The sequence below is a fragment of the Lycorma delicatula genome, chromosome 3 (assembly GCF_047948215.1).
Source record: "Lycorma delicatula isolate Av1 chromosome 3, ASM4794821v1, whole genome shotgun sequence".
NCBI lineage: Eukaryota > Metazoa > Arthropoda > Insecta > Hemiptera > Fulgoridae > Lycorma > Lycorma delicatula.
The window spans coordinates 3,014,671-3,041,369 of record NC_134457.1 but is presented as its reverse complement, the minus strand read 5'-3'; the positions used below and the strand labels follow the sequence as shown (position 1 = coordinate 3,041,369).

Below are 26,699 nucleotides of genomic sequence, written 5' to 3'. Positions count from 1 at the left end.
TTAAGTGAAGCAGTATCGATCATATAATATTCATTTCCTTACTTTATAAACACCCTCAATATTTATCTTAATGTGCCTTTTCTTTTTCATACTGAAAAAGCTTTACAGAATGTTTAATATCATTTTGTGACTTCAGATGTTCAAAATAATATAATTTATGATAAATAAAATTTTATTTTATTTTTCGTGAAACTTTAGTTCAACTTTTGTTAAAAATCTTTTTGTAACTTCCCCTACATAGGAAAATACAGTTATTACTTTACATATTCTTAAATTAAAAAAAAACAGTGTTTTGAAAAATAGTTTTGTTGAAATAAAAAAATTTTAATTAGCACAAATTCTATCTTATTAAAAAATTGTCTATCATAAAGGAAGCAAACCGTTAAAACCGTCCTGAATGACAATATAGTGTACTATTTAAATAGAAATTTAATTTTTATTAGCATTTACCTTTTACCTCTACAATAAAAGTTAAAGATGGAGTGCACATCCTAGATTGAGCACATAATTCTACATAAAAGTTAGTATTAACTGGATATCAAAATATTACAAAAGATATCCACACTTTACAGGAAGTAAAAATATAGCAAATGGGAACCAGTACATTTTTTTTTTGTAATTTTTTATTTATTGTTTTTTAACTTTAAAAATCTTTATAAAACTTAAAATTAAGTATATAATAATAATATACTGAGAAAGGAATGAGAACAATATCGATTAAATGTTAACAACAGAGTGTAGCTTACTCAAAGATAAACATTGAACTTAAATATATAATATGTATGTAGCCTCTGGGAGAAAACTGAATTGTGTGTGGAGGGTTATACCACGTGTTAGTGGTTTGCTTAACTTCCCTTACATTGTAAAAGAAAATAGCAGTCGCCATTTTAAAAGAAAAATAAATAGTAGTTACATAGTCGTCGTTCCCCTTAACAGTAAATTTCATAAAAATAAGCTGACAAACACAGAGATATTCGTAATGATTTTTAAAAGTTGTAAACACTTTACGGCTCAAAAGCAGTAGGCATTAGGGTAGAGCAATATTATGCCTATATGTGAAAAATTGTAGGAAAAGAGAGATTGGATGATATAACAAAAAATAGAATACACCATTTTAAAGTTTATATTTTTTACTTAATATATTTTTTTTTAGTTAAGTACTTAACCAAATACAAACTGTTAAACACTTAATTATTGTAAACAAAGAAAATTTGAATATTTTTGAATATATCGATAGTTAATTTTTCCACAGTTTTATATAGCATCACTAACATCAAGTGATTCTACTAATATGGTTGAACTATTTGGCGAAGTTCAATACAATGAAATTTTGAAATTGCTGATAATGATCTACAAAAATTTTGTTATCTCATGTGGAGTAGATATAGAAATACTAATAAATTTAGCTATATGCAGTACAACATACCGATAGTATTGTAAAGAGCATATTTTAAAGCTGTAGGGCTTGTCTTTTCTTGCACTCTGATATTGTATTGTGTACTGCTCAACCTATCGACTATTAAAAAGATTCATAAATCACAAATTTTCTATGTAACAGCAGGCTACAAAAATAATAATTCCAATTATATATTCAAAATAATTTATTCTAAATAAATTACAAAAAAGTAGTGAAAATTCTAAAAACTAAAAAGGAATGAAAAAATTACATAAAAATTAAAAACCTAAAACATAATAATTTTTATCTTACAACATAAATACTAAATTACTTTTTGATACTTTGAAAAAGTACGCAATTTACATCAAGATATATTAAAAATCACAGCACATTTTAAGGGTCAATTTTTTCCCTTTTACTATATACACTTTTATTTTTAACCGTACACATTATATACACTATAGCGACTAATATCAGACAGTCTTCAAATTGCTGATACGTAAAGCAATTATGATTGTACTTAAACTTTAGAGACAAATTTTTCTCTTAAGTAATCCTGATAAAAAAACTGAGATCAAAAATGATACCAAAATCTCTCAAAGATAAATTTCAGTCATCTGGAAAAAAAATAATATAAAAAACCATTTAATACATAACTTTTTTTAAATTGTACACTAAAAATTATCTATAATTACTATCGTTTGCAGTTTTCAGTCTAGCACGCTCTGCATCAAGCAAACCTCCAGATTTCTCAATTTTTCATTTGCTTCACATATCATTATAATTTATCTTTTTACATATTTCTCTAACTTAACTTTTGTTCCACGGTTAATGGTTTCACAGCATTACTCACTCATATGCCATAGTTGGGGGTGAGTAGTTGTACATATGCGCAGTAGCACATAAAAATAAATAAATTTACTTTAGTAATAAACTAGTATCGTTTCACAAAAATTTTATTTATTGTGACTAAAAAGTATAAGATATAAAAAAATGTTTTTTTTTAAATGTGCTTTTCTGTAAATAGATGATAATTTTGTTTTCAACAAAATTAAGTTGTCTATTTTCACAAGACCACAATGAAAAGCCTGGGATGCAATTTAATATTCAATATCTACATAAATTCTTTAAATATGACAAAGGTTTTGATGCAAAATGGAAATGATAGCCTCAATATACAATATATAGTAAATCTCTTAAGGTGCAAAATTGAACTGAGGTCGTGCTCCATGCTTTTCATTGTGGTCTTGCGAAAATAACTTCATACATATTAAAACAATTTTGTTTTAAGAAAAGAATGTTAAAAATTTTTTTTTTTAATCATGCTTTTATATTTGCCTAATCTATTCCATTCTTATAACTGAAATTTAATTCTTCAGGAATTCAAAATAGCAAACGTAATATTTATTTTCTTCACTACCCATCATCTATCTACAATAAAAACTTTGATTTTGATTGTTTACGTAGTCCATTTTTAACTACTAACTGTTAAATGTAAATAAATATGAGCTGTTTTTACTAACTCATCCCATGCATACAACCTACCATGAGTTATGGAAGTATTATTTTTATAAAATTACAAAAAAATTATATTTATCTCATTTTGAAGTGCAGTTTGGAATCTACATTATTTAATTCAAACCTCTTGTTAATTCTTTTGCACGTGGATTATAAATTAACCATTATTAAAAGATTTTCACAGGTTCTAAAGAAATGAATAACTTCACATCATCTTCCATATAAGGGTATTCTGTGCCAAACTACAAATTCTTAAACTGTACCGTCATTCAAATTTAGTTACTGAAGAAAATGGTTAGCGAGAAAGGAAGACTACCCTGAGGAGGAATGCGACCAGGACAGAGGACACCATTCATTCTCGGGAAAGATATCCCAAAAAGAAGAGTGCAGCAAATAATCATTGACCAGTGCACTTCAGAAATTTTTCTTTCTTCAATTAAAGAGCTGCATTAAACAGATACAGGCCCTTCTAACAGCTTTGCTTTTCTTCAGAACTGTATGGTATATGGAAATACTCTTTGCTAATGAAATGACAGGGATGTTCCGCTTGACAAAATAACTTTGTCTACTAAAATTGAAATAACGACATACTTACTTATTATTTTTTTCCGGTTCTAATTTGCTGGGTTTTCTTTGGTGCACTCCATCGCAAAGCCTGTGTATCTACAACTAATCTAGGTCTTTTAAACTGGGAAGATCTAATGTGTTCATCTACTAATCTAGGTGTAACACAAATAACATTTTGGCCTTTCCAATATTTTACCATATTCATTGATTGCAGTGTTGATATAATATCTGTCTGTGCGATGCTTGTCATCTCACTGAAAAACAATAATAATGGAATTAATTTATTTAACATGATCGATCGATGTCATAAATTTAGCCCCGTAGGTAAACTTCACGTCCAAAGGCTTTTATCTATTAACTACTTCAGTGCGATATTAATTATAAACATCTATTACTTTAATGTAAAAATATCAAAAAGCACACATTAAGTTTGCTAAAAATATTAAAATTTACACCTCTTTACTCGGTAACCTGACATAGTTTGGTTGAAATTGTTAACACCATAACATGTTATTTTCATCCTTAGTATAATCACTGAATTTCATAAATCAACCGGTGTTATTTTTAAGGGATAGAATTAGAATTAACACTGGCAAATATATTAGTCAGTCGCACTGGAGAGTTAAATGTACTTGCCCAACAGATCATATGATATAACAAGACTGAAAACTGTTTAAACTAATCAAACAACACCTCACACAAGGGTTTATTAGAGTGGTCTTTTACTTTATTTTTATACTGCTTCTAGATTTAACAAAATTACTTGTATAACAAAAAATAAAAATTTCAATATTCTTCTTACAGAAAATAGTAAACATTTATAATCTGGTATCAATAATTTGTTTTTAAAATATTCTATTTTACAAGGGATGGCTGAAATATAACACTGATGGAAAAGAAAACAACGTCGCACTGACATGTGCTGCTATTTTATAGTTTCATCTCCCTCCTACTAACTTACCAAAACTTACTGACCCACACCCTCTCATTTTCTGTCAGTTGCCATTGATATGGAGTCAAGTATTCCTATATCAATGTGTCCAAAATAGTGGGCAGAAAGTGAATGCTAATGACATTCATCATCTAAAAGCTGTTTATGGTGATGAAACTGTGGATCTAATGCTGCGAGTAGGTGGGAAATAAAATTTTGTGCATCACTAGTTGGTAAAGCAAATATTGAGGATGAACCAGTGGTTAACTGGTTTCTATGACTGTTGCAAAGCATTAAAAGGAGGTAGATGAATTAATTTATAAAATGACCGTCGCATCACCATCCAGATATGCATGATCAAAATAACAAACACATTATTGTAACTGGGCTACTGTAAAATCTCTACGCAGCGGTTTCTGTACAAAAAGACAAAAAAAGATAAACAAAGGAATGTGAACAGTTCTGAAACATTATTAGAACGAGGGAGATGACTTCCTTTTCAATATTGTGATGCAAGATGAAATTTGGGAGCATTATTATGCTCATGGAGAAGAATGGTAAAGCACTGAATACTATAGAAAAATTCACAATTAAAAAAATTCTGAAAACTTTGGAAAGTTCTCAGCCAGACACAGAATGTTAAAAAGGTGTTGGCAATTACCAGTTCACATTTTAAAATTCTAGCTCATATTTCCACTTCCGTTTTTCTACGACCTAGTCCAATTGCTGTTCTTCCTTCCCTCTTTTCCCTAACTTGGTATTCTAGTCATCCATTAACAGATTTTAATTATACAATTTTTTTTAAGTCGATCGGTTTCATTCTTTTCAATGCTAATCTATTTTAATTTCAACATATTTATTAAAGCTAAAAGCTCAGTCACCTATTTTATTATTCAAATCTTTCTCTTCCCCTACAGTTTTTATGTTTTATACAACTTTAAAACCAAAGCAATATATTATTAATACATCACCCATCAATCATTTCATCTCTTTACAAGATTCCACCATTAATTTCTTCTCTCCTATTCATCTTAAGAGCTTTCCATTTTAAATTTTACCTACACCTGATTTTTAATATCCTCAAACACCTATATTTTTCCTATAGCCTTGTGTTTCACCACCATAATGATATGTTCCACACAAATATTTTCAAGCATTTCTTCCTAATTCTTATATCTAAATTTCAATTAGCAGACTTTTTTGCATGAAAACTATCTTCTTTGCCGGTCATGTTATATACATTTCATTGTCCATCGTTTGACACTTTACTATCTAAATAAAATTCTTCTTCTGATATACTCGGTTCCCCTTACCTTTATTACTTAATTTCACATTATCCTACTTGCTGTTATATTTATCCTACTTATCTTCTAAGTATATTTTTCTCCTAACAATAAATCAATGACATTCAGAAATTCTTTGGTTTCTGCTAAAAGAACAATTCGTCAATGAATCTCAAAATTTTCCACACGTTGCAAAGCAACAGAATGACTATATATCCTTGTTCCACTCCTTTCTGAGTAGAGCTCATCTTTTTTCAAATTTTACTCTTTAACCCCTTACTGGACTATGACGGAATATTCTGATGTAGCCAATATGCATGAAAAGGGTCTTTGTTGGAATATTCCGTCACAGAGTTTTGTCTAATTTTAATTCAATGTGTCATAATATTCCAGCGATTATTTTAAAATGTAGTTAATCATTATTCTGTAATGGTATACAGCGCTAGTAAAGAGTTTTCGTCACATTTTAAGGCATTTATCATATGTAAAACAGCTGATAATGGCTTGATGGCATGTAGTTTACATCTCGCTCATGTTTGATTTTATGAATATTTTTACATGTTTATTTCAAGCTGTAGCTGCTGCTTTGCGATTGAATATTGTGTACACGCTTTATAAATTAATTTATAAACTTTACCAGTAATTTTCGCATTTTTTTATAATTAGCTTTCTGTATGTTGTTTTCTTATATTTGAGATGGCATCTACTTCAAAAAATGAATATTCTGACAATTTAAACCAATTACACTCTGATAGCGATAGTGATAGTTTAGATGATAGTGTGAAGACATATCGTTGTTATTACCTAATAATGATGATTATGCTAATGAGGCTGATGCAGATATGTCTATTCAAACATACAAGTAATATCAAATAGGTAAATTACCATCAGTCTGTTTGTTTTTATAGGCCCTCCAACTTTACTAAACAATCAGGTATAAATGTTGTTATTCCTGATCCAAATGACATATTTAGTATGTTCAAACTTTTTATATCTGATGAACTGGTTGATATAATTACAAACCAAACAAACATATATGCAAATAAGTTTCTGTCAAATAAAGTTCTGAAGCTGTTTTCACGATTTTAAGATGGAACCGGCAAATAGAAATGAAATAATTTTACTAATTGCAGTCTACATTTTGCATGGAATGACTTGGAATATTAACATAAACCATTATTTGCAACCCCAGGTTTTTCGGCTGTTATGGCACACAAATGTTTGAAGTTTTTATCTACATTTTTACATTTCACAAATAATGTTCCACCTCAAAAAACAAAAGATTACATAAAATTAAACTTATCTCAAAATACAAAAATGACAAATTTTCTTCTGCTTACACACCAGAGGGTGTGTAGCTATCAATGAAAGTCTTTTGTTGTGGAAAGGTCGATTGAGTTTCGTACAGTTTATAAGAATCAAACGAGCTAGCTTTGGAATCAAAACCAATGTTTTGTCTGAATCAAAGTCAGGATTCATTTATAATTTACTTGTATACACTGGAAGTGAAACACAACTAATCCGTAATGTAAATTATGGGAATACAACTTTCTTTGACGCATGACCTGTTTCAAAAGGGATGTGTGCATTCTGACAATTTCTATTGTAGTCCAGAGTCGGCTATTGTTTTGAAAGATAAAGACACTGACCTGGTGAGAATAGTAAGGTGTTACATAAAAGGTTTCCCTAAGGATTTTGTAAAACAAAAATTGAAGAAAAATGAAATGATAGCATAGAGTGAAACGTCCAGTCAAATTATACTATTGAAGTGATGTGATGTTTGTATCACATACAAAATGTGATATTTTGAAGTGAATCAAGGAAAGTACTATGTTTTTCACCCCGGCATGAAGTTCTTCCAGTCGAGGTAAGAAGAAATGGGCAAAATGTCATTCCTTCAATTATAAATGATTACAACATTTATATGGGAAGGTGTTGATAAAATGGATCAGATGCTTGGGGCACCTGAGGATCGATCAGATGATGGAATTGGCCAACGATTCCATTACACAGATCTCCAACTGGCTTGAAGAGAGAGGATTGTCTTTATCACCACAAAAGAACAAAATGATGCTGTTAATGGGGGAGGAGGATAAACGATCTCGCGATTACTGTACATGATCATCAGGTGATATCCCAGACTAGTATCAAGTTCCTGGGTATTTGGATAGATTACAAGGGGTCCTTTTTGGCGTACGCCAGGGAGACAGCAACTAAGGCTGAGAGAACTGCCAGAGATCTTAGTATTTATGGGGACAACAGTAGGTCCCCGTACATCTAAAAGGCGTATTTATAGACACGTTATCAATTTGGTGTTGCTCAATGGAGTGCCAGCTTAGCACCGTGTGCTTGCAATTGAGTGAAAGAGATGCCTTCTAGAGAGCATACAGTGGCATGTAGCTTTGAAAATAGTGGCCGTATATGGCTCAGTATCGACTAAGGTCGTTTTGGTAATAGCAGGACTGCCATCGCTACAGCTGGGCATAGATGTAGAGTATCTGAAGGCCTAAATAAAAGGGACTCATATGAGCAAATGCTTGATGGTTCACTGGGACACGGCAGTTACAGGTAGGTGGCCCCCAAAGGTTGATCCCTGACATCAGAACTTGGATCGGACGTAGCTTCAAGGAACTGAAATACCGGTTGACCCGATTTCTGTCAGGGCATGGGGCATTCCATGTATATCTAGCTGGACAACAGAGAGCGGAGAATAATAGAGAATAAACGTTGTGTCATGAGTAACTGCATGTTTCATAAATATTTCATACACTAAAAAAAATGTTAAAAACAATCACGATACAATAACATTTTTAGTAGTAAATACAATAACTTCAATTACAGTGTAAAATATAATTTAATGATATTTATGGGCAATATGAAAACATCATTAATTAACAGTTCAAAGTAGGTTAAGTAATTAGGTTTTTGTAAATATAATAAAATATATTTTGCATGAAAAATTACCATTTATTACATGTGTACTAGGCCATTATTAGTCAAACTAAAGTAATTAAAGTAAAAAAATAAAAATTAATCAAGATAGCATTATTTTATGTGAAAATACAACCGGTAATGGGTTAACACTTTTTTGTACCTGATTTTTTTTTTGTACAGATTACAAATAACTCTTTTCTCTTCTTATATTTAATTTTGAATTTTCTTAAAATTTTAAACATCAATTTTTTAATGCTATAAATATTTAATCATAAACATTTTGGAAACAGAAAAATAAACGCGTTCTTTGACATCTGTATAAAATCAAGTAGATATAAGAACAGAAGACAAGATCATGATCAGAAAAGGCTATGACTGACGTGACCTAATATATTATAAGAGTAATATATTTTAGGGTATTTATCAACTTATAAATCTTACAAGCTAATACATAAAGCTTAATCAGTACTGCTTCATCCACACAGTATTCAGACACTAACCCACCGGGTTAGTCTAGAGGTGAATACATCTTCCCAAATCGGATGATTTGGAAGTTTGGAGTTCCAGTGTTCAAGTCCTAGTAAAGTCAGTTATTTTTACAAGGATTTGAATACTAGATCGTGGATACCGGTGTTCTTTGGTGGTTGGGTTTCAATTAACCACACATTTCAGGAATGGTCGAGCTGAGACACTACACTTCATTTACACTCATACACATCATCCTCATTCATCCTCTGAAGTATTATCTGAAAGGTAATTACTGGAGGCTAAGCAGGAAAAAGAAAGAAGTATTCAGACACTTAATAATTTCTTGTTTAAATCATTCACAGCTCTATAACATTCAGATATTACAAAGTCAGGCGATCAGCTTACAACTGAGTTTATGATGCCCCTTTACACAGTGTTCTCTACTTTAAATCAAATATGGCAGTTTCCAACTTGGTTCCGATTCCAAGTTTAACACCATTTCAAAATGTCTGAGTGGTTCAAATAGCTTACTTGTATATCTACAATTATAGCAGTTGAGTTTTCAGTTTCATGGCTGAAAGATCTCTTTATCAGTCTAGTCTCTGTATTAGTTTTTTAACTTTTAATTTTTTCTTACATATACATTGGCACAATTTTTTATTACATAATATTTATAAGAATCTGGAAAAATCTCTATGAATTTCATGTTTGCTGATTATTTATTTGAATATAACCAGGTTAATAATTGATTCTGTTTTATAAACCTGACAGCTGTTTATGAAACTGCTCAGCTACTGTCACTATTGACTGTTGAAATATAAATAAGCGCTACTTGAATCAATCAAAAATATTTAATGGAATTTACTTGGAAATAAGGCTAAGTTAGAAGCTTCAATCTGAATTTAAATTAGGGACTTTCCTTCTATTCCTGTAAAAGGACATCAATAACCTCTGTTAAGCCGACACCACCTGTTCTTGTTAGTACAGAATATTCTTTGAAATAATTATCAATCTTTTTCTTTATCCCTAATAATCAAATAATTTTTTTCTATGCACAGTCTTGTGTATTTCTGCTACCTATTAACTCTTTCTTCTCTTAAAAAAAAAATTTCCAACCGCACATCGAATACATTTACCTTTTACATACACGATTAAAACTTTGTTTCAGTATACAACTTTTCTAATTCTTCACCTTCTGCTGAAGATATTAATAGAGATAAGCAATATTATAAATTTTCAAATTTGAATCTATTTCGACTAATGTAAATATCTTACTGCGTGCTGGTAACAGCATATCATTGTTTCTACCTTGTAATTTATCAGCTTACCTATTTCTACATTTTAAATTAATTAGGTTGTAACAGCCGACTAAAATACAAGTTTTCTTAAACCTTTTCTCACAGATTACTATTACCAATTAATATCCATTTCTCATTTTAAATGACCTAGTGTACCGCTTTTTTTTAAATATTAAATATTCTTCACTAATTAGAAGAATGAAATATTAATTTTCATTCTTCTGGTGACTTTCACCAGGCTTCAATAATCCCTACCTGAAAATCTGTTTAGGGGACTATTTGATTTTCTGCATAAGCATTTATTACATTAACAGGGAGGAAAACAAATGAAATCCCTTTTTTTATTTTCAAAATAAAATAAAATGACCACCATATTAAATAACAATTATTTGACTGCCCTCAACAACTCTCCTTTTTTTGAAAATTCCTTAGCCTGATTTACCCACATAAGCCCACCTACTATGATAGCGATTTAGTTAACTATCTATATATATCTATATAGTTAACTATAAAGGCTCAAAAGTTTCCTCACAAATTAAACGTCTCAAGATTCCTAGAAGAAATAAGAAAACTAACATTACATAACCACGCAACAGTATGTTAAAAATAATGATTAAATAATATTTTATTTTATTCTTCTTAAATAAAGGAAAACCTACTTCTGATAATCTTTTAAAATAGTAATGACGTCTTAAAAGGTTTAAGAAAGATTTAAAAATTTTTTGGATATATTTTGGTTTCTTGTAGTGGATTATAAATTTGGTATTAGATTTATTTATTACTTTTTTCAAGCGATTTGATTTGTAAATTTCTGAAGACAGTCAATTTTTCTCACTTGAAATCAGCATAAAGAAAAATTACAGTCTGTATTTTGACAAAAAATAAACTCACCTAAGATCCTTAATAGAAATAGTCCCTCTGTGATCTCTAAGAATTTCTAATAATACCCACGACCAATAAGAGCGGTAACTTAATTTTCCAAGATCTGATAACGGTTTCTCGGGACTGCCAACAGCACCTTCAATTTTACTAAGTTCATAGCTGAATGCTATCAACAGTTTACCATACCCTTGACGTTGATAAGGTGGCAATGTCAGTATACAAGCGACATTGTTACCATCAGGAGATTCTTTTTCCTGAAATAAAGAATAAACAGATCACATTACGTTTTTTATATTCTTTATTTATTGCAATATTATTTATAAACAGTTTGATTAGTATTACTTCAGATAAGTGGCAATCATTTGTTATGTTTGAAGAAAACTTCCCATCAGATATAAGAGATTAAACATTATACAACTAGCAACAACAATTATGCTTAGCAAATAACATTCAGCTAAATATTTACAGTAAACCTTTTAACTATGTGTTAAGTAATTATAAGCGCTATTACTCAGTGTCAAGTTAACACTCAAATTTGTAATTTGCAGTCACATAACACATAACTAAAGATAAAAGGTGATTTTAACTTCCATGCAAATGTTATACAGCTCATTTCTGTTTTGGGCCTGGTTACAGTAGACTCTCTCATTATGCTTACTCTTGAGATGGATAAATATTTCAAATTTTTTGCCGAGTACATTTTACTGAGCAAACTTATATTATTTAAATATTATTCACGTTAGGATATTATTCGCATACAAAGAAATAAGAAACAGACTTGATATCAGAAATCACTGCAATATTTTGGGCAACATTTGAAATAAATTGAATCTATGATAATATCTGGTTTAAGAAACTACCAGAATGCAACATCTCTTTAATAATCTTTAAGTAAAGGAAGGTTTTGGGTTTGAACAGTAGCTAGGGTCAGCGATTTTTCATACACTACAAAATTCATTTTCCATCTAACAAAAAATGAGAGAAACAACTGTAACAAAGCATTAACCTGTAGTAAATGAAATACAGCAAATATATATAAAAGAATTCAGATTATAAACAAAGTACCTTAGAAAAGTATCCGACTAGATGTGAACCGTGTTTATCGACTTCACAGAGAATGTAAAACAAAAATGGTTCGACATCAAAATAGAGAGTTTTATGATCTAAAAAAAGTTTAGCCAATAAACAAAGATTCTGACAATAGAGTTTATGATGACTACCATCAGCTTCCCATATCGATAGACTCCCTTTTCTGTAAATTTCTTTTCCTGGGGGTTGTCTCCATGTACATTCACTCTGAAAAATTAAATAAAAAAAAAAAACAACTTTATTTTAGTCCGGCAAGAAGTTTCAACTTGTCTTATTCTAAGTACTTTTAATGACAAACAGTTACAGTACAAACTGGTTGAATATTGCTTTTCCTGCCAAAAATTCCAAACTAATCCTGTAAAATAAATCATTCATTTTGAATCGAATTTAACTCTACAATGAAACTGAATAAAGTTAGTGAAATTTAAAACAAGGTAACAAAATTTCGACTGTATTTGATGATGGAAAGTTTACCCTCGACTAAAAATAATATTGCTGTGTTAGTAATATTGCAATATTAGCTGTTGCTGTGTTAGCAATATAAACAATGCTTCAAAGGGAAGCACATCACTGCCTAATGACTGCAAGGTAGTCAACAATATACTTTCATGTTCTTTTTTAAAATGTTTTTTACTTTTCAAATATATTACATACAATAACGTAAATATTAACCCACCGAGCAGTAACTGCCCGGCCAGTTGGTGGGTTTCTTTGATTCTATGGATATCATGCATCACAAATTTGCTCCTATGAGGCTGACAGTCAGCCAGGAATACAATAAAGGTATTTTTCAGTGTTTGTGTGAAAATGTGTGGAAGAAAAACCTGCATTCTGGTGAGACAAGAAGTGAGTCCTCCACCATGACGACATACCTGCTCATCCTCCATTCTCAACCACATAATTTTTGGCCAAATTTCTGTGCTTCTGCAACCCCCATCCCCTGATTTAGCTCCTGCCGACTTATACCTGATTCCTAAATTGAAGTTTTTGCTGAATGGAAACTGATTTGACTCAATTTAAGACATCCAGGCAAATACAGAGGGTTCTTAACACTCTAATAAAGAAAATTTCCAGGAATGCTTCCAAAAGTGGTAACACCATTGGAATCAATGTTCAGTCAAAAGAGACTACTTTAAAGATCTGTCACAATAGCCTGTAAGTGCTGCCATTTTGAAATTACGAGCTCAGTCTTAAAACTTTCCAATCACACAGTATAGTATTAAATTTTTTTTAACCTCACGGTCAAAACTAAATTCATCAAGTTTACTACTTGGTTAATGTCTTGTCCTTAATGAATATGGCTCTTAATGTTTTTGGATTTTATTTATTTTTAAAAAGGTGTCTAATGCTCTGCCCCGTCCTCTAATTAATACAGATTTGCGCATAGGCTGAATACATCTTAGTCATTGAGTTACTTATTTTGTAAAATTTATGAATAGTATATTTTAAATTGCGACTTTCATTATTAATATGAACGTTCTGTTTTAAGTGTGGATCCTTAAGAATGATTAAGTACTTCATTTTATTTACTCTTTCTACTGAGAGACAAGAGCAAGTCCCACATAATTTGCTGGTCTGATTAGACCTTGTCATCGAATGGCTTCGACGACAAATGGCACTATAACCTTGTGGTAGTCCTGAGAAGGGCTGCTGTTGTCTTCGATTAGCTTTGATGGCTCGTTATAATTTTTTCTAACTTTGTGACCATCCTGAAAAGTGCTGTTTCTGGCATTAGCTCTGAGAAGAGCTGTTGGGTCCGGAAGCTGGTCTCTGGCAAAGTCGACTCGGCTGAAGTCAGGGAGTTGCGACTCGTCCATTGAAATCAAACCAGGCTTCCCATCAGCAGCAAATTAGGTCCCCACTTCAGCATGTCAGTGTTGGTCCCCAGAGTGTCAGGTTGGTCGTCTTTTACTGGCGTGGCAGAGGCAGTTCTCCCTGAGCAATTCCACACTGGGCTGGCTAATGCTGCTGAGTCCTCCAGCCAAAGCAATTGAAGCTTGATGAGCTGGAGCGGGAAGGTAGTGTCCGCGTCCAGCAACTCCCTCGGCAAGCTGGCCGAACCTTCTGCTCCAGCGGGGATGTTGACATCTGCTGGAAGGTTCCACGATGAGGCAGCCAGGACACTTCTTGTCTTCCTCCATCTTCTTCTTCTTCTTCTTGGTCTTCTCCAGGTGGTGGTCGATAATGAATTAAAAATTCATTCTCGTGCACGCTCTTTTATTTGAACCTGAGAGCGGTGGGGCCGTAGTGCCACTATGGTGGGAGAACTGCACAGTGGGAGTGACGCTTGTGCAAGCGTGTACATGTACTTTACTCCAGCTGACATCTGTGCTGCTACCATTGCTATCCACTGATATTATGTTAGGCATGTATGTGGAGTTTAGCGAGTGGATTTTAATACTGTTATGATGGTTGCTAATAGTGAATGATTGTCTATTATTTGTGGGACAAATTGTCATATATACATTTTTTTATTGTTTAGCATGAGATTGAGCTGCTGAAGCTATGATTTGACAATTAAGAGTTCTAGGTTGGCCAAATGTGTTACATTTTTCCAGGAAGAGCTAATAAATATTTAAGGAATATTATCAGCAAAATAATTAATACTACTACTGACGACTACATCTTGTTTTAATAAACCATTTATTATTTGTCATGAAAATTTATATTTTCTAACTTTTTTAGAAGTTTTATATGAGGAACAGAATCAAAAGCTTTAGCCAGGTATAAAAGCATTGCTAGAGTTTTATTACCTTATTTAAAGTTAAATGTTACAGTTTTTACAAGCTCAATACTTTTCTCCTTCTGAAAACCAAACTGGTTTGTTTACATACCAAAACCATAATATGATTAGGTAATCTATTATACCATAAATGGTTACATAAAAGTAATAACTTTATAATATAAAATTATATACTTCACCATATGTTTTAGGAAATCATAAATGGTTATGGTTATATATATAAATAACTTTATATTATAATAAGACAATTATTTTCAAGAATTTTTCGATCAACAGCTTTAAATAATGGAATTGCACAGGTAACTTTAAAACTAGTCAGGAAGTGATCTATTTCTAAGCACTTATTTATTTTATCAATATCAGACAAGTTATCTTTTAAAGTGTTGATTATTTCATTTATTCTGTTTGAATTACTTCAGTTTGTTAAATTATTTATTAGTAATAAATACTCAATAACATAAGTATAGTAATAACAATATTTATTTAATACATGCTTCCTGTTTTAATTATAATACACAAAAAGAAAAAAATAATCTTAAGGATAATAAAAAAAAGAATAGTACACATTACATAAAAACTCAAGAATAAATAAGTAATTTTTACAGACCATGTGATACCTATAAGTTTTTTCGAGTCGCATATATCTCAGGCAATATTCACATATCCACAGTTTTGGCTGTTTTCCGTATTCATCAGGATATGGACTAAAGTACCATGTGTCGATTTCAAATCTACCAATCTGAATTCTGTCAATGTATTTAACTTTAGTTATAGCTTCATGTTCCTTCTCTAATGCTGCTGTAGTAGGGTCCATTTCAGCATAGGTCTGTGGAAATAAACACACACTCCTGTATAATAGAGTTATATTACACTTTGTGCAGCCTAGCATTGTGATGACTGAATTAAATAATTTTCAAATTTATACATCACATTATAATGGCTTATTAAATATAAATAAATCAATACAATATTAATTTTTTTCTTAAGTAAATAATTACTTTTTTCAAACACTGAACTAATTTTTTAAAATTTTCTCTTTTAATGTCTAAATTGTTTGCCAATATAATACACATTATTAACATGAAATTTATGCCATTTTTCACTCTCAATGAATTTCACTAATTGTTAAAGTTATAGCAAATCGGCTTCAATTTAAGTTGCGAGCGATTTTACTGGTCAAATTTACACTTCTTACACCGTTGTTAGTGATAACTTGTAAAATGTACATTACACTTTCTAAACATTAATATGCAAATATTCCCTAGAGCTAAAAGCTAATGAGAAGGTGGAAATGCCAAAACCCACCTACATAGTTGCTTTTACTTTAACGAACAGTAACCCACAAACAAATATCACCAAGCTATAACATTAATTATAATCTACAATATAGTGTATCTTCATCTTCTCCCTGATTCTAAGTACCAAATCCATATTCTTACACTCTTTCATATATTACATTAAATAAATTCTAGATAAAAGAAATTGTAACAGGTATATAATTAGTGAATTAAAGAGTGTACTAAAATTTTATTTATCCTCACAAAAAATGTGAATGCTTTAATGTGGTGGGTGGTTTTAATGCAATAATGATCAAGATAATTTCAAATAGTGGATGGTCAAAACTCACTTTATGTCTTATATATGGTTTCACATGTACATGTACACACACAAACAGTCCTACAAAAGCCCTTACGACTAATAAAACTCAAGGTCTTGCAATCGGTTGAGATATGGTGTTAACAACACCATATATGGTGGCACTGCGATTGGTCAATGAATTTTTGGATGGTGAATAGAAACTATTTTGTGCCTTCATAACGGTAAAAAAAACCCATTCTTGTGATTGGCTGCAATATGACAAATTATAATATTCAATGTAAACTGATTTGTCAGTTTCTTTCAGTGCTGTGAATTATGATTCCATAATTTATACTATGTTATTACATGTATTCTTACATTGTGCAGTTTCAAACTTACCTACTCATCATCAATAGATAAATGTTCATCATTTGCAGCTCTATTTATAATTAATAAATTATTAATAGAACAGAGTAGTAGAACAGACAAGAGTTTGATTTGATAAGGAAATTTAAACTGATGTTAATTATAACATTTGCAACGGAATTAAGATATATTTTTACTTATACCATGAAAGCTTCCTTGTTACCCTCTCTTTTTTTCTGTTTAGCCTCCATAAGGTACCACCAGAAGTATTACTTCAAAGGATGAATGAGGATGATTTGTATGAATGTAAATGAAATGTAGATGTGTGGTTAATTGAAATGGTATCTACAGTCTATTATTCAAATCCATGTAAAAATAATTGCCTTTACTAGGATTCCTGGTCACCCTATCCAAGCAATCAACCTTGGTCCACTCCTAAACAACTTCAATGATAAAAAGATTGAAAGCAAATAATTTAACAAACTGTATAAGTGACAAGACATTCACACCCTCCAAATTATTTGTGCATATGTGGTTAAAGTGAATCTTATAAATAGTGAAAGTTCATTTTATGTGCATGAATCTTTACTAGAAAATTTTTAGAGCATATTTACAGTTAATTACATGAAATTTGTCAATACATTACTTCTGTAATGAATTTGTTTACTGATAAACCAAAAATATTAATTTATGGTTTTCTGCGATACAGTGCGACTACTTGGTACGTACAGTTCGGTTTATTAAATTAAGATCACACTCGAGGGTTTAAGTTTTTTCGATTGAATTAATCAATTATACTGTCAGATTTGAATATCTGATTTCCCCTACGACCACCTATCATAGTACCCTCCCACAAGAAAGTATAACATGACAATAAAACACAACAGTTAGCAGTTCATCTGTAAACAACAATAATTAAATTACTTTGTTTTATTATAAATTAGTAATTTATTTTCTTAGCTTTATATAGTAATAAAAATAATTAATAATAACAATTATTATTATTACATTTTTTAAAGCAAGATTCTGAATCTGAATGAAATAGCTTTATCTGAAAATAATATTAAGGGAATTAAATGGTAATTGTTAACCCAATGATAAAACTGCAGTCATCTGAAAATAATATGAAGGGAATTAAATGGTAATTGTTAACCCAATGATAAAACTGCAGTCATCTGAAAATAATATGAAGGGAATTAAATGGTAATTGTTAACCCAATGATAAAACTGCAGTCATCTGAAAATAATATGAAGGGGATAGTGGTTACTACTAATCCAATGACAAAACTGCAGTCGTCTGGCATGGTCACCAAGCTGGATGTGTTGGAACTTTCTGAACAAGATAAGGATGCAGTTTGTGAGCATGTAATATCCTCCAAACTGTACTTGTAGAATGTTGAATCGTGTAGAAATTCTTCACATGTTCATTCTTCAACACTAAGCTCCATCACCTGAAAAATGTTTACCCTTTCATCACCTTGTAATGGTTGATGTTCAGATGAAACATGCGTGCTGGAAAGGGTACCATTCTGAAGATTATTAAAAATTCTACAAAATACTTTATGGTTTGGAACTAATTGTCCAGGATACCTATATAATGATATTCTTCCACCGCAGCTGGAGCACTTCCATCGCAAGTCATACACAAGAATATTCTTCTACACGAGTGAAGACGCGGCATTTTTCAAAACAAAGAATTCAAAAAGAAATTTTATTCTTTTAGATTCAGATTCAACTGCAAAAATGTGGGAACAGTTTAGAATTCAACAAACATAAAAAGACTACGTAACTTGGTTGTCAAAAACAATTAAAATCCCTAATGTTTATTAACATGTAACTACAATTTTATGACAACAATGGGTAGTTTACAAATTTTGAAGCATACAGTTAGTGTTGTTGCCAACTTAATTTTTCAAAAATTTTAATTTATTGTACTAAAAATATTATTTTTAATAATAAAAATTGTTTTTTTGTTGAACTTTCATAGACTTTATTGTATCAATTTTCTCAGAATTAAATTCTTTATGAGTTTTGATAATAAAACTTATGCATTTATTAGTCACTTAATTGTAGTTTAAACCTAAAAAAAAACATGTTTATTGTCATTAAATGTTTCTGTTTCACACTGGGTATTATGAAAACAGTTCTGGAATCAGTTTTATTTAATTTTTCATGTTAAATAACAAAAGAAACCATCAAGTTTACACCTTATATAATGCCTTAAAAATTTCAGTATGACCTCATTTTACCAGGAAAACTGAAACTGAAATTTGTCAAAATCTTTCATTAGATAACAAAGTGTTTTCAGACATATGTTTGTATGAATTTTTTTCTAATTTCAAGCTCTAGATACAGTTCCCAAATTATTTTCTTTTCCTCCTGAATCATCCTGTACACACACACATGCAAGCGCGCGCACAATATGTGATAAAAACAAGAATTTTTTAATTCTGTATGTTGGTTTACAACTGAATTTGTCTTTCTCCTACACAATGGCAGCATAGTCTATAATAAATATTAATATTTTCATCTGTGTTGAGTTCAAATATGGCAGCTGAGTAATTAGGTTTTATTTTATAATGAGGATATTTATTTTGTTTGAAAATGATGAAACAAAGGATTTGTATTATAAATGAACTAAAGTGCGGTGATACAAAGAATATCTTAAAGAAGGATTTTGGCAATGTTGTTATGTTAATACAAAAGGTTTCACAAAATGGCCATGAAAGTAACAAAAGGTTTGAACTTTTTAATATATCAACTGATAAATATATTGCTAAAATAAAGGACACTGTGATCAAGAATCATTTAATCACTATTAAAAGAAATTGTTGAAGAGATGGGGAATCTCTTATGGCTTATGTAAAATAATTGTGAGTGACATTTAGGGTATGAAATGAGTGGCACCAAAGTTTGTTCCAAAATTGTTGAATTTTTACCAAAAGCAACATTGCAGAACAACTGTTAGCTCAAACTGCTAATGAATCAAAATTATGCAAACGTGTGAGAAAATACAGTAAATAGAAAAAAGAGTATTCAGTTATGATAATGAAATGAAGGTGCAATAATCCTAAAGAAACAAGCCCAAAAATGTGGCGATTGAATGTTAAGAAACTTTTTTTTTTCAATTATAATGACATTGTCCATTATGAATTCTTATAAGGTTGTATGACCAACAAACAGTAATGCTTACAATTTTACACAGTTTCAGTAAGACAATCTGAAGAAAACAACCAAGCTCATACTTTTTACTACTTCATGATTATTTAATGAAAAATAACACCATAATGATGCCACACACTCAAATTCCAACTTTTTGTTCCCATTCCATAGTTTAAAAGAACATTTGAAGGACAATGATTTATAACAATAGACGAAAGAAAAAAAAACTAAGTGAATTTAAGGGTATACAAAAAATGCTTTTCATAAATGTTTTAACTTCAGAAGAAACACTGGTATAAGTGTGTTGCATCTTTGGGGACTACTTTGAATGAAGACACTATCAATATAGAAGTTTATACAGTGCTAGCTATCATTTTATTGTCCACATCTTGATATTATACACTATGGACTATAATACAAAGATACACACATTTGATTTGATTCGTGTAATGTAGTTATGCACAACCGGTAATGTCTTGTAAAAAGTGTTGAAAATGTCCACCATTTTCCTGGAGGCAGATCCAAATCCTTCACACCATATTTTTTGACATCTTTTGTAGGACATCAAGGCTAATGGAATTCACCTCTGAGAAATGGCTAGCTCCAGGTCTTGTAGCAAGACAAACATGGATTTGGTCAATATACATGTCCTTTCAAGAAACTCCAGAGAAAGAAGTCTGGTAACGATAAGCCAGGGAACGAGGGAGCCACAGACCTTTTGAGATCAGGTGATCAACCAAACATTTCTCAAAAAATTCCATGGCATTTTTGGATGTATGGCAACTGCCCTGTCTTGTACCAGGTAGCAATAGTGGTCATCAGGCTGGAGAAGAGCTACAAATTGCATAATTATATCCTGGTATGCTGGACTGTCAAATGTTCTGTAAAAAAAAAAAGATTGGGCCCACATTTCATCATCAAGAAATCGCACCCAAACCCCTACCTTCTGCGAGTGCAATGGCGATTCGTGTAAGATGTTTGGATTCTGTTATGAGATGTGTGCTGACCAACATCTGTTATTCTGACTTTGATATAACCACCAAGGTGAAAATACCTCATCGCTAAAAAACACATTATCAAATATGCCCGATCCATTACTTTCCACCTGGTTGATAAACCACTGGCAGAACCTTATCTTTTTAACAGAGTCCTGGGAGTTTCAATCCTGTACACATGTAATCTGTATGCTTACACCTTGGAGACTGTTAATTGCACTGTATGTAAAACCTGAATTTAGATAACGGAGATATGACAAAAGTGTTGCACAGGAGGAATAGTAAGGTGGCTTATTTTGTTATCACCACAGGTTGACAAAAGAATTATAAGCATAATAAATTACTAAATCTACATTAACAAAAATGAACATTTTTATGCAAACATAATGAAATTTATTTGAAATCTTTAAACTTTAAGAATATCTACTACATAAATAGATGCAAACATAATGCAAGATCTATTAAAAATAAAATATCTCTATTCTCTTTTAAACAAAAAATAACAAAATCAATGACAAATTAATTCAAACTTGCATAACTATTTTCCATACCTTTTGTATATGGTTGATTTCATCATGACGCCTTTTTTGATTTCTAGTTATCTTTCTATCGGACTGGTCTAATAAGTCAACAGAATTTCTATCACTTGTTTTCCATTGCTGTTGATCAGATAAATCAAATCTTGAGCTCATTATCCTGAATAAAAAATTATATTTTAGGATTTACTAGAGTCAACGTAAATGTTAAAACACACAAAAACTTTAAAAGATAAAAATAATTCAATTTAATGCATAGTAGAATCTTAATTATCTGAGCTAATGTCAACTGATGCTACCTCAGGTAACTAATTGAAAACTGTGGTGATGGTTTGACCACACGATCTATACAATAACTCCTAGTTTTTCCTGCTTTTAAATGACTAAAAGGGCTGATATATCTGTACTTCTAATATCAAATACAATACAACATATAAATATGATAAAGAAATAAACAGACTGCAGCAAACAGGAATAAAACAAATACCTATTTTACTTTCAGTCATACTGATTCAATATTTACGAGTATTACAATCACTATAGACAGGTCTCTTCGAATCAAACCCACAATCAAAGTATGGGATATCGCACTAGTCCAAATTCACTAGCTGGAAACTTAAACAACTGATATAAGAGTAAAAAAATACAGATAAGTAATTTTTTGAACTTGGAAAGGAGAGGGATAAATAAATGGAAAGAATTGACTGTAGAACAGCAATTCTTACATTATTCTAGACAACCGAAAGAGTGTGAAAATAAAACATAGTAATGGCATTTTATCAGTAGAATTGTAATAAAATAATAATAGCAATTCCTGTTGTAATAATCTAACCTATGTCTTTCCTGAATAGATTTCAGTCAGTCTGGCTCTTACTATAAAGAAGATGGAGGTTGGATTGTACAACCATTGTATCATAATAGGATTGTAGGACCGACCAGATATCAAAAAAGGAAAAAACTGACTTGCTCCTCCCTCATTCAATTGCCCACTCAAACAATGAATTCTTAATAAATAAAAATCAATAATAAATACATGTCTTAGCAAGTACCATAATTATCAATTTACACAATGATGACGGTAAAGAATCTTAGCTTATGTTTGTATGTCATACAGACCCAAAGATGGTATGGTTTTAAAAGTTGAATAACATCTAAAACACTGTTAAAAATACGAGGTGTGTTTGGAAAGTTTTAAGGTAGGTGCTGCCACTGCTCAATAGGAGGGGATAGGATTGCCAGCGGGTGTGGAAGGGGAAGCTTGATCCTTGAAACGACCTGAAATTATCACTACGATATCTTTATTCAGTAGAGAGTAGCATCCTGGTGAGTGAAGACATGTTTACGGTTCTTGATGGATTATTGATTTCACAAAATGGATGAAAAACAAAATGAGCTTGTTCAAATTTTGTTTAGATCATCTTTGGAGACTTATGAACTCTTAAACATAGCTTTAGGGGATAAATGTCTGAACTGTCAATGTTTTTGTCCGGTTCAATAGTTCAAAGACGGTTGGTCTGGCCTTCTACTTCAAAGACCAATGAAAACATTGTAAGGTCTGTGATTAAGTGCGCTCTGACCTTAATTGTACACTTACAATTAGAAAGATGCTGATGAACTGAAGTAAGTTTTTACACAGTTCAGTCAATTTTAAATAAAGATTTGAATTTGTGTTGATGTCCACAAAATTATTCCACAATTGTTGTCCACACCGACATGAATGTCCCAAGAACTGATTAATCAGGCTGAAACTGACCCAGATTTGTTAAATAAGGTAATTACAAGCAACGTATTATGAGTTTATAGGTAAGACCCAAAAACAAGGATACAATCATTGCAGTGGAAGGGTCCCAAGTTCACCACAACCAAAAAAAAGCACGACAAAGTCAGTCAAATGTGAAGACAATGTTGGTGGTTTTCTTCGATTCTACAGGTATCATGCAACATTAATTTGCCCCAAAAGGCAGACAGTCAACCAGGAATATTATAAAAGTGTTGGTCAGTATTTACGCAAAAATGTGCCAAGAAAAGCCCTGCACTCTGGTTGCACAAGAATTAGGTTCTACACCATAACATTGCACTGGCTCATCGTGCATTCTCAATTGTAGAATTTTTGGCCAAATTCTTATGCTTTCACAATCCCCCTATTCCCCTGCTTTAGCCCCTGCCAACTTTTGATTCCTAAATTTTTGCTGAAAGAAAATTGATTTCTCAATTGAAGACGTCCAAGAAAATATGGAGAGTTCTTAACACTCTTGAGAAAGAAAATTTTCAGGAATGCTTCCAAAAGTGGAATCATCGTTGGAGTCTATGTGTTCAGTCAGGGGAGGATTACTTTGAGGAGATCCATCAAAATAGCCTGCAAGTACTGCCCATCTTATGGCTATGACTTGTGAATTCAAAACACAGACAGCAAGGAAGCCTAAATTTTATAAAGTTAAACATCAAGCTTTCCTGAATTTCTAAAAAACCATTCAGAAAGAGGTTTAGCAATTAAATCAAAGGAACAGTGTCCCTCAAATGGATATCTTAGATGACTGTTGCAAATACTGTCTGATTGCAAATATTGTATTGATTGTTTAAGTAAATTATTGTGAAAGAAGTAAGCAAGAAAGAAGAAAAAAGGGACAATTTGACAGAATGAGATTACAGAATAGCAAGAAAAAAAAGGTTGTTGATCCATCTGGGATGAAAAATACGTGAAGCTCATAACATATGAGATTTGGGTAAATAATTATTCAGAAAATTCATGAAATCTTGTAGTAGGGACAATAATAATATCCTCCTGCTCTTTTACTAACTTAAAGGACAGGATAAAAATGATGTAATGACCATTAAATCTTTTTAAGATAAAGAATGAAGTAATATGTACTAGAGAAAATAATTGAGCATTAAAGGGATTAACAGAGTAACAAGAATAGAAAATTTAGCAATTTATTTTCAATAATGTCAACCATTAACATCGAGATACTAATCCAGTTCAAAAAGAGGCAAACAATTATATCCCTCATCCACATGAAAGAAATTAAATTTACAAAATATACAGGAATGGTTTTAGACCTCAAATCAACTAAGATTGACTTGGGATAAAGCTCAAGAGGAGACTCTTAAAGATATGATCGATGTAGAATAGTGGAGTATATGTGCTGCAATAGACAGGTTAGAAGACTGAAAGCAACTTCCTTAACACTTATGGATAAATGAGGATCTATTCATAATTTATCCATCTTAAATTTTCTTCATAGATAAAATATTTTGCAACTAGTAGATAAATATAAATTAAAAAGTACCTATAACAGAATGGGGGATTTTGATAGCATCAACTGGGATATTAAACAAATAACTTCAAGAATGATATAAACAAAAAATGTTAATGACTATAGATAATTGAAATTAATGCAACATTTAAATAACTTATTACAATATTGCAGTTAATGGTAAATAACATAAACGAGTCTACAGACCCTAATTCAAAATAAAATAAAAATGAAACTTCCCAATGTATAATATTCAAAATAACAGCGCATATTCTAGAAACTGAAATATTTCAGTAATAAATAAAGCAGACCACATCAACCACAAATGTAATCTCTAATAAGTGCGATAAAAATAAATGCATAAGAAACATAAATAACACTGTTACCTTTCTCTTGGCACCCATTCATCCAAACGTCTATTAAATCCTTCATAATGAACATAATATTCATAATGACCTTCAGTTTCATTGAATCTAGTCTGGATTATTTCTGCGGGATCTATAAATAAGAAAATCTTGTAAGTGACAATTTTGAAAATAAAGAAGTAAATTATATAGATTACAGAAATATTGTATACAGTAATTAACAAACTATATACATATAGGTTTTTCACTTTCAAAATTTTGAGATAAAAGTAAATTAGACTTAACAGTGATAGAACAAATGTATTATTACATTGAAATTTAAGGCAATCAGTTCTTTTAAAAAGTGAAATTTATAAGCAAGCTATAAAAAAAGAAATGCACTCAACAAAGACATATATAAACAATAATTGATCATATTCTTTAATAGCATGAAGAACAGTTCACACATGGTTAAAGCAAACAACATAGAACAATAATCTTTGAAAATGTAGTTATTAACACCCACTCAAAAAGAAAAACAATAAACATGAAATCTTAAAATTGACTCTAATCAGGTGATAGAACAGCACTCAAATTTGTAATAAATGTAAAAACAGACCTTAATACGTTTCCAATACCAAAAGCATAAATTTACTGCATACATCTAATAACCGGAATTCACGTAACCTAACCAAATTCGTCTTAACTTCATTCAAATAGATACTCCAGAACTAAAAATTTTAAATACATAATGTAGACATTAGTCACATACAAAAAAAAGTACATTATTTTGAATTGCTGTTCTGGTATGCCGGCTTTCCATTCATAATCCACTAATGGATTACTTCGACATCGCATAAATCAACGATAGTTACAAGATAACGATAACAACCTCCCGTCTAATTTATAACGTATCCCAGCAGTGACATTAATAAAAATAAAACTCTCCTCCAATTAAAATTGTGGTATAACAGCTACTACAGCCCAGCACGCGATTAAATTCTTCAGGAAACGTTTAATTTAATAGTATAATTTAGCAATGAGTAAATATACCGGCTCACACGCACACGCGCCTTCTCGCAACACAAGCACAATGAAACTACGAACTTACGCCATGTATCGTCAGATCTTCTCACGAGATAATGTTCCCCAATATCCAATGGATGTTCTTCTAACGATTCAGCATCTTCATTATCTCCAGCTCCTTTTTCATTATTTGAATACTCATTCCGTTTTTCTGACTTTTCTGTTTTCATTGTAGAATTGCTGTCTTTAGATGAATTAACCTTCTCCCCATCGGCCATATTATACAACTGGATTACTACAGTTGCGCAACATCAACAACCGTAAACCAC

The 26,699-nt window shown here is 31.2% G+C and overlaps 1 protein-coding gene across 1 annotated transcript; it reads right to left on the bottom strand.

Moving 5' to 3' along the window:
- Positions 1-1,583: 1,583 nt before the first annotated feature.
- On the bottom strand, positions 1,584-26,690 carry mof (males absent on the first). Its single transcript, XM_075359363.1, has 8 exons — positions 26,456-26,690; positions 25,387-25,498; positions 21,762-21,906; positions 15,717-15,935; positions 12,343-12,573; positions 11,287-11,531; positions 3,510-3,735; positions 1,584-2,013 (listed from the first exon to the last, which is right to left on the bottom strand). Exons 1-7 carry the CDS (start codon positions 26,646-26,648, stop codon positions 3,513-3,515), a joined length of 1,368 nt encoding a protein of 455 aa, XP_075215478.1. The 5' UTR covers positions 26,649-26,690; the 3' UTR covers positions 1,584-2,013; positions 3,510-3,512.
- Between the last annotated feature and the right edge of the window lie 9 nt (positions 26,691-26,699).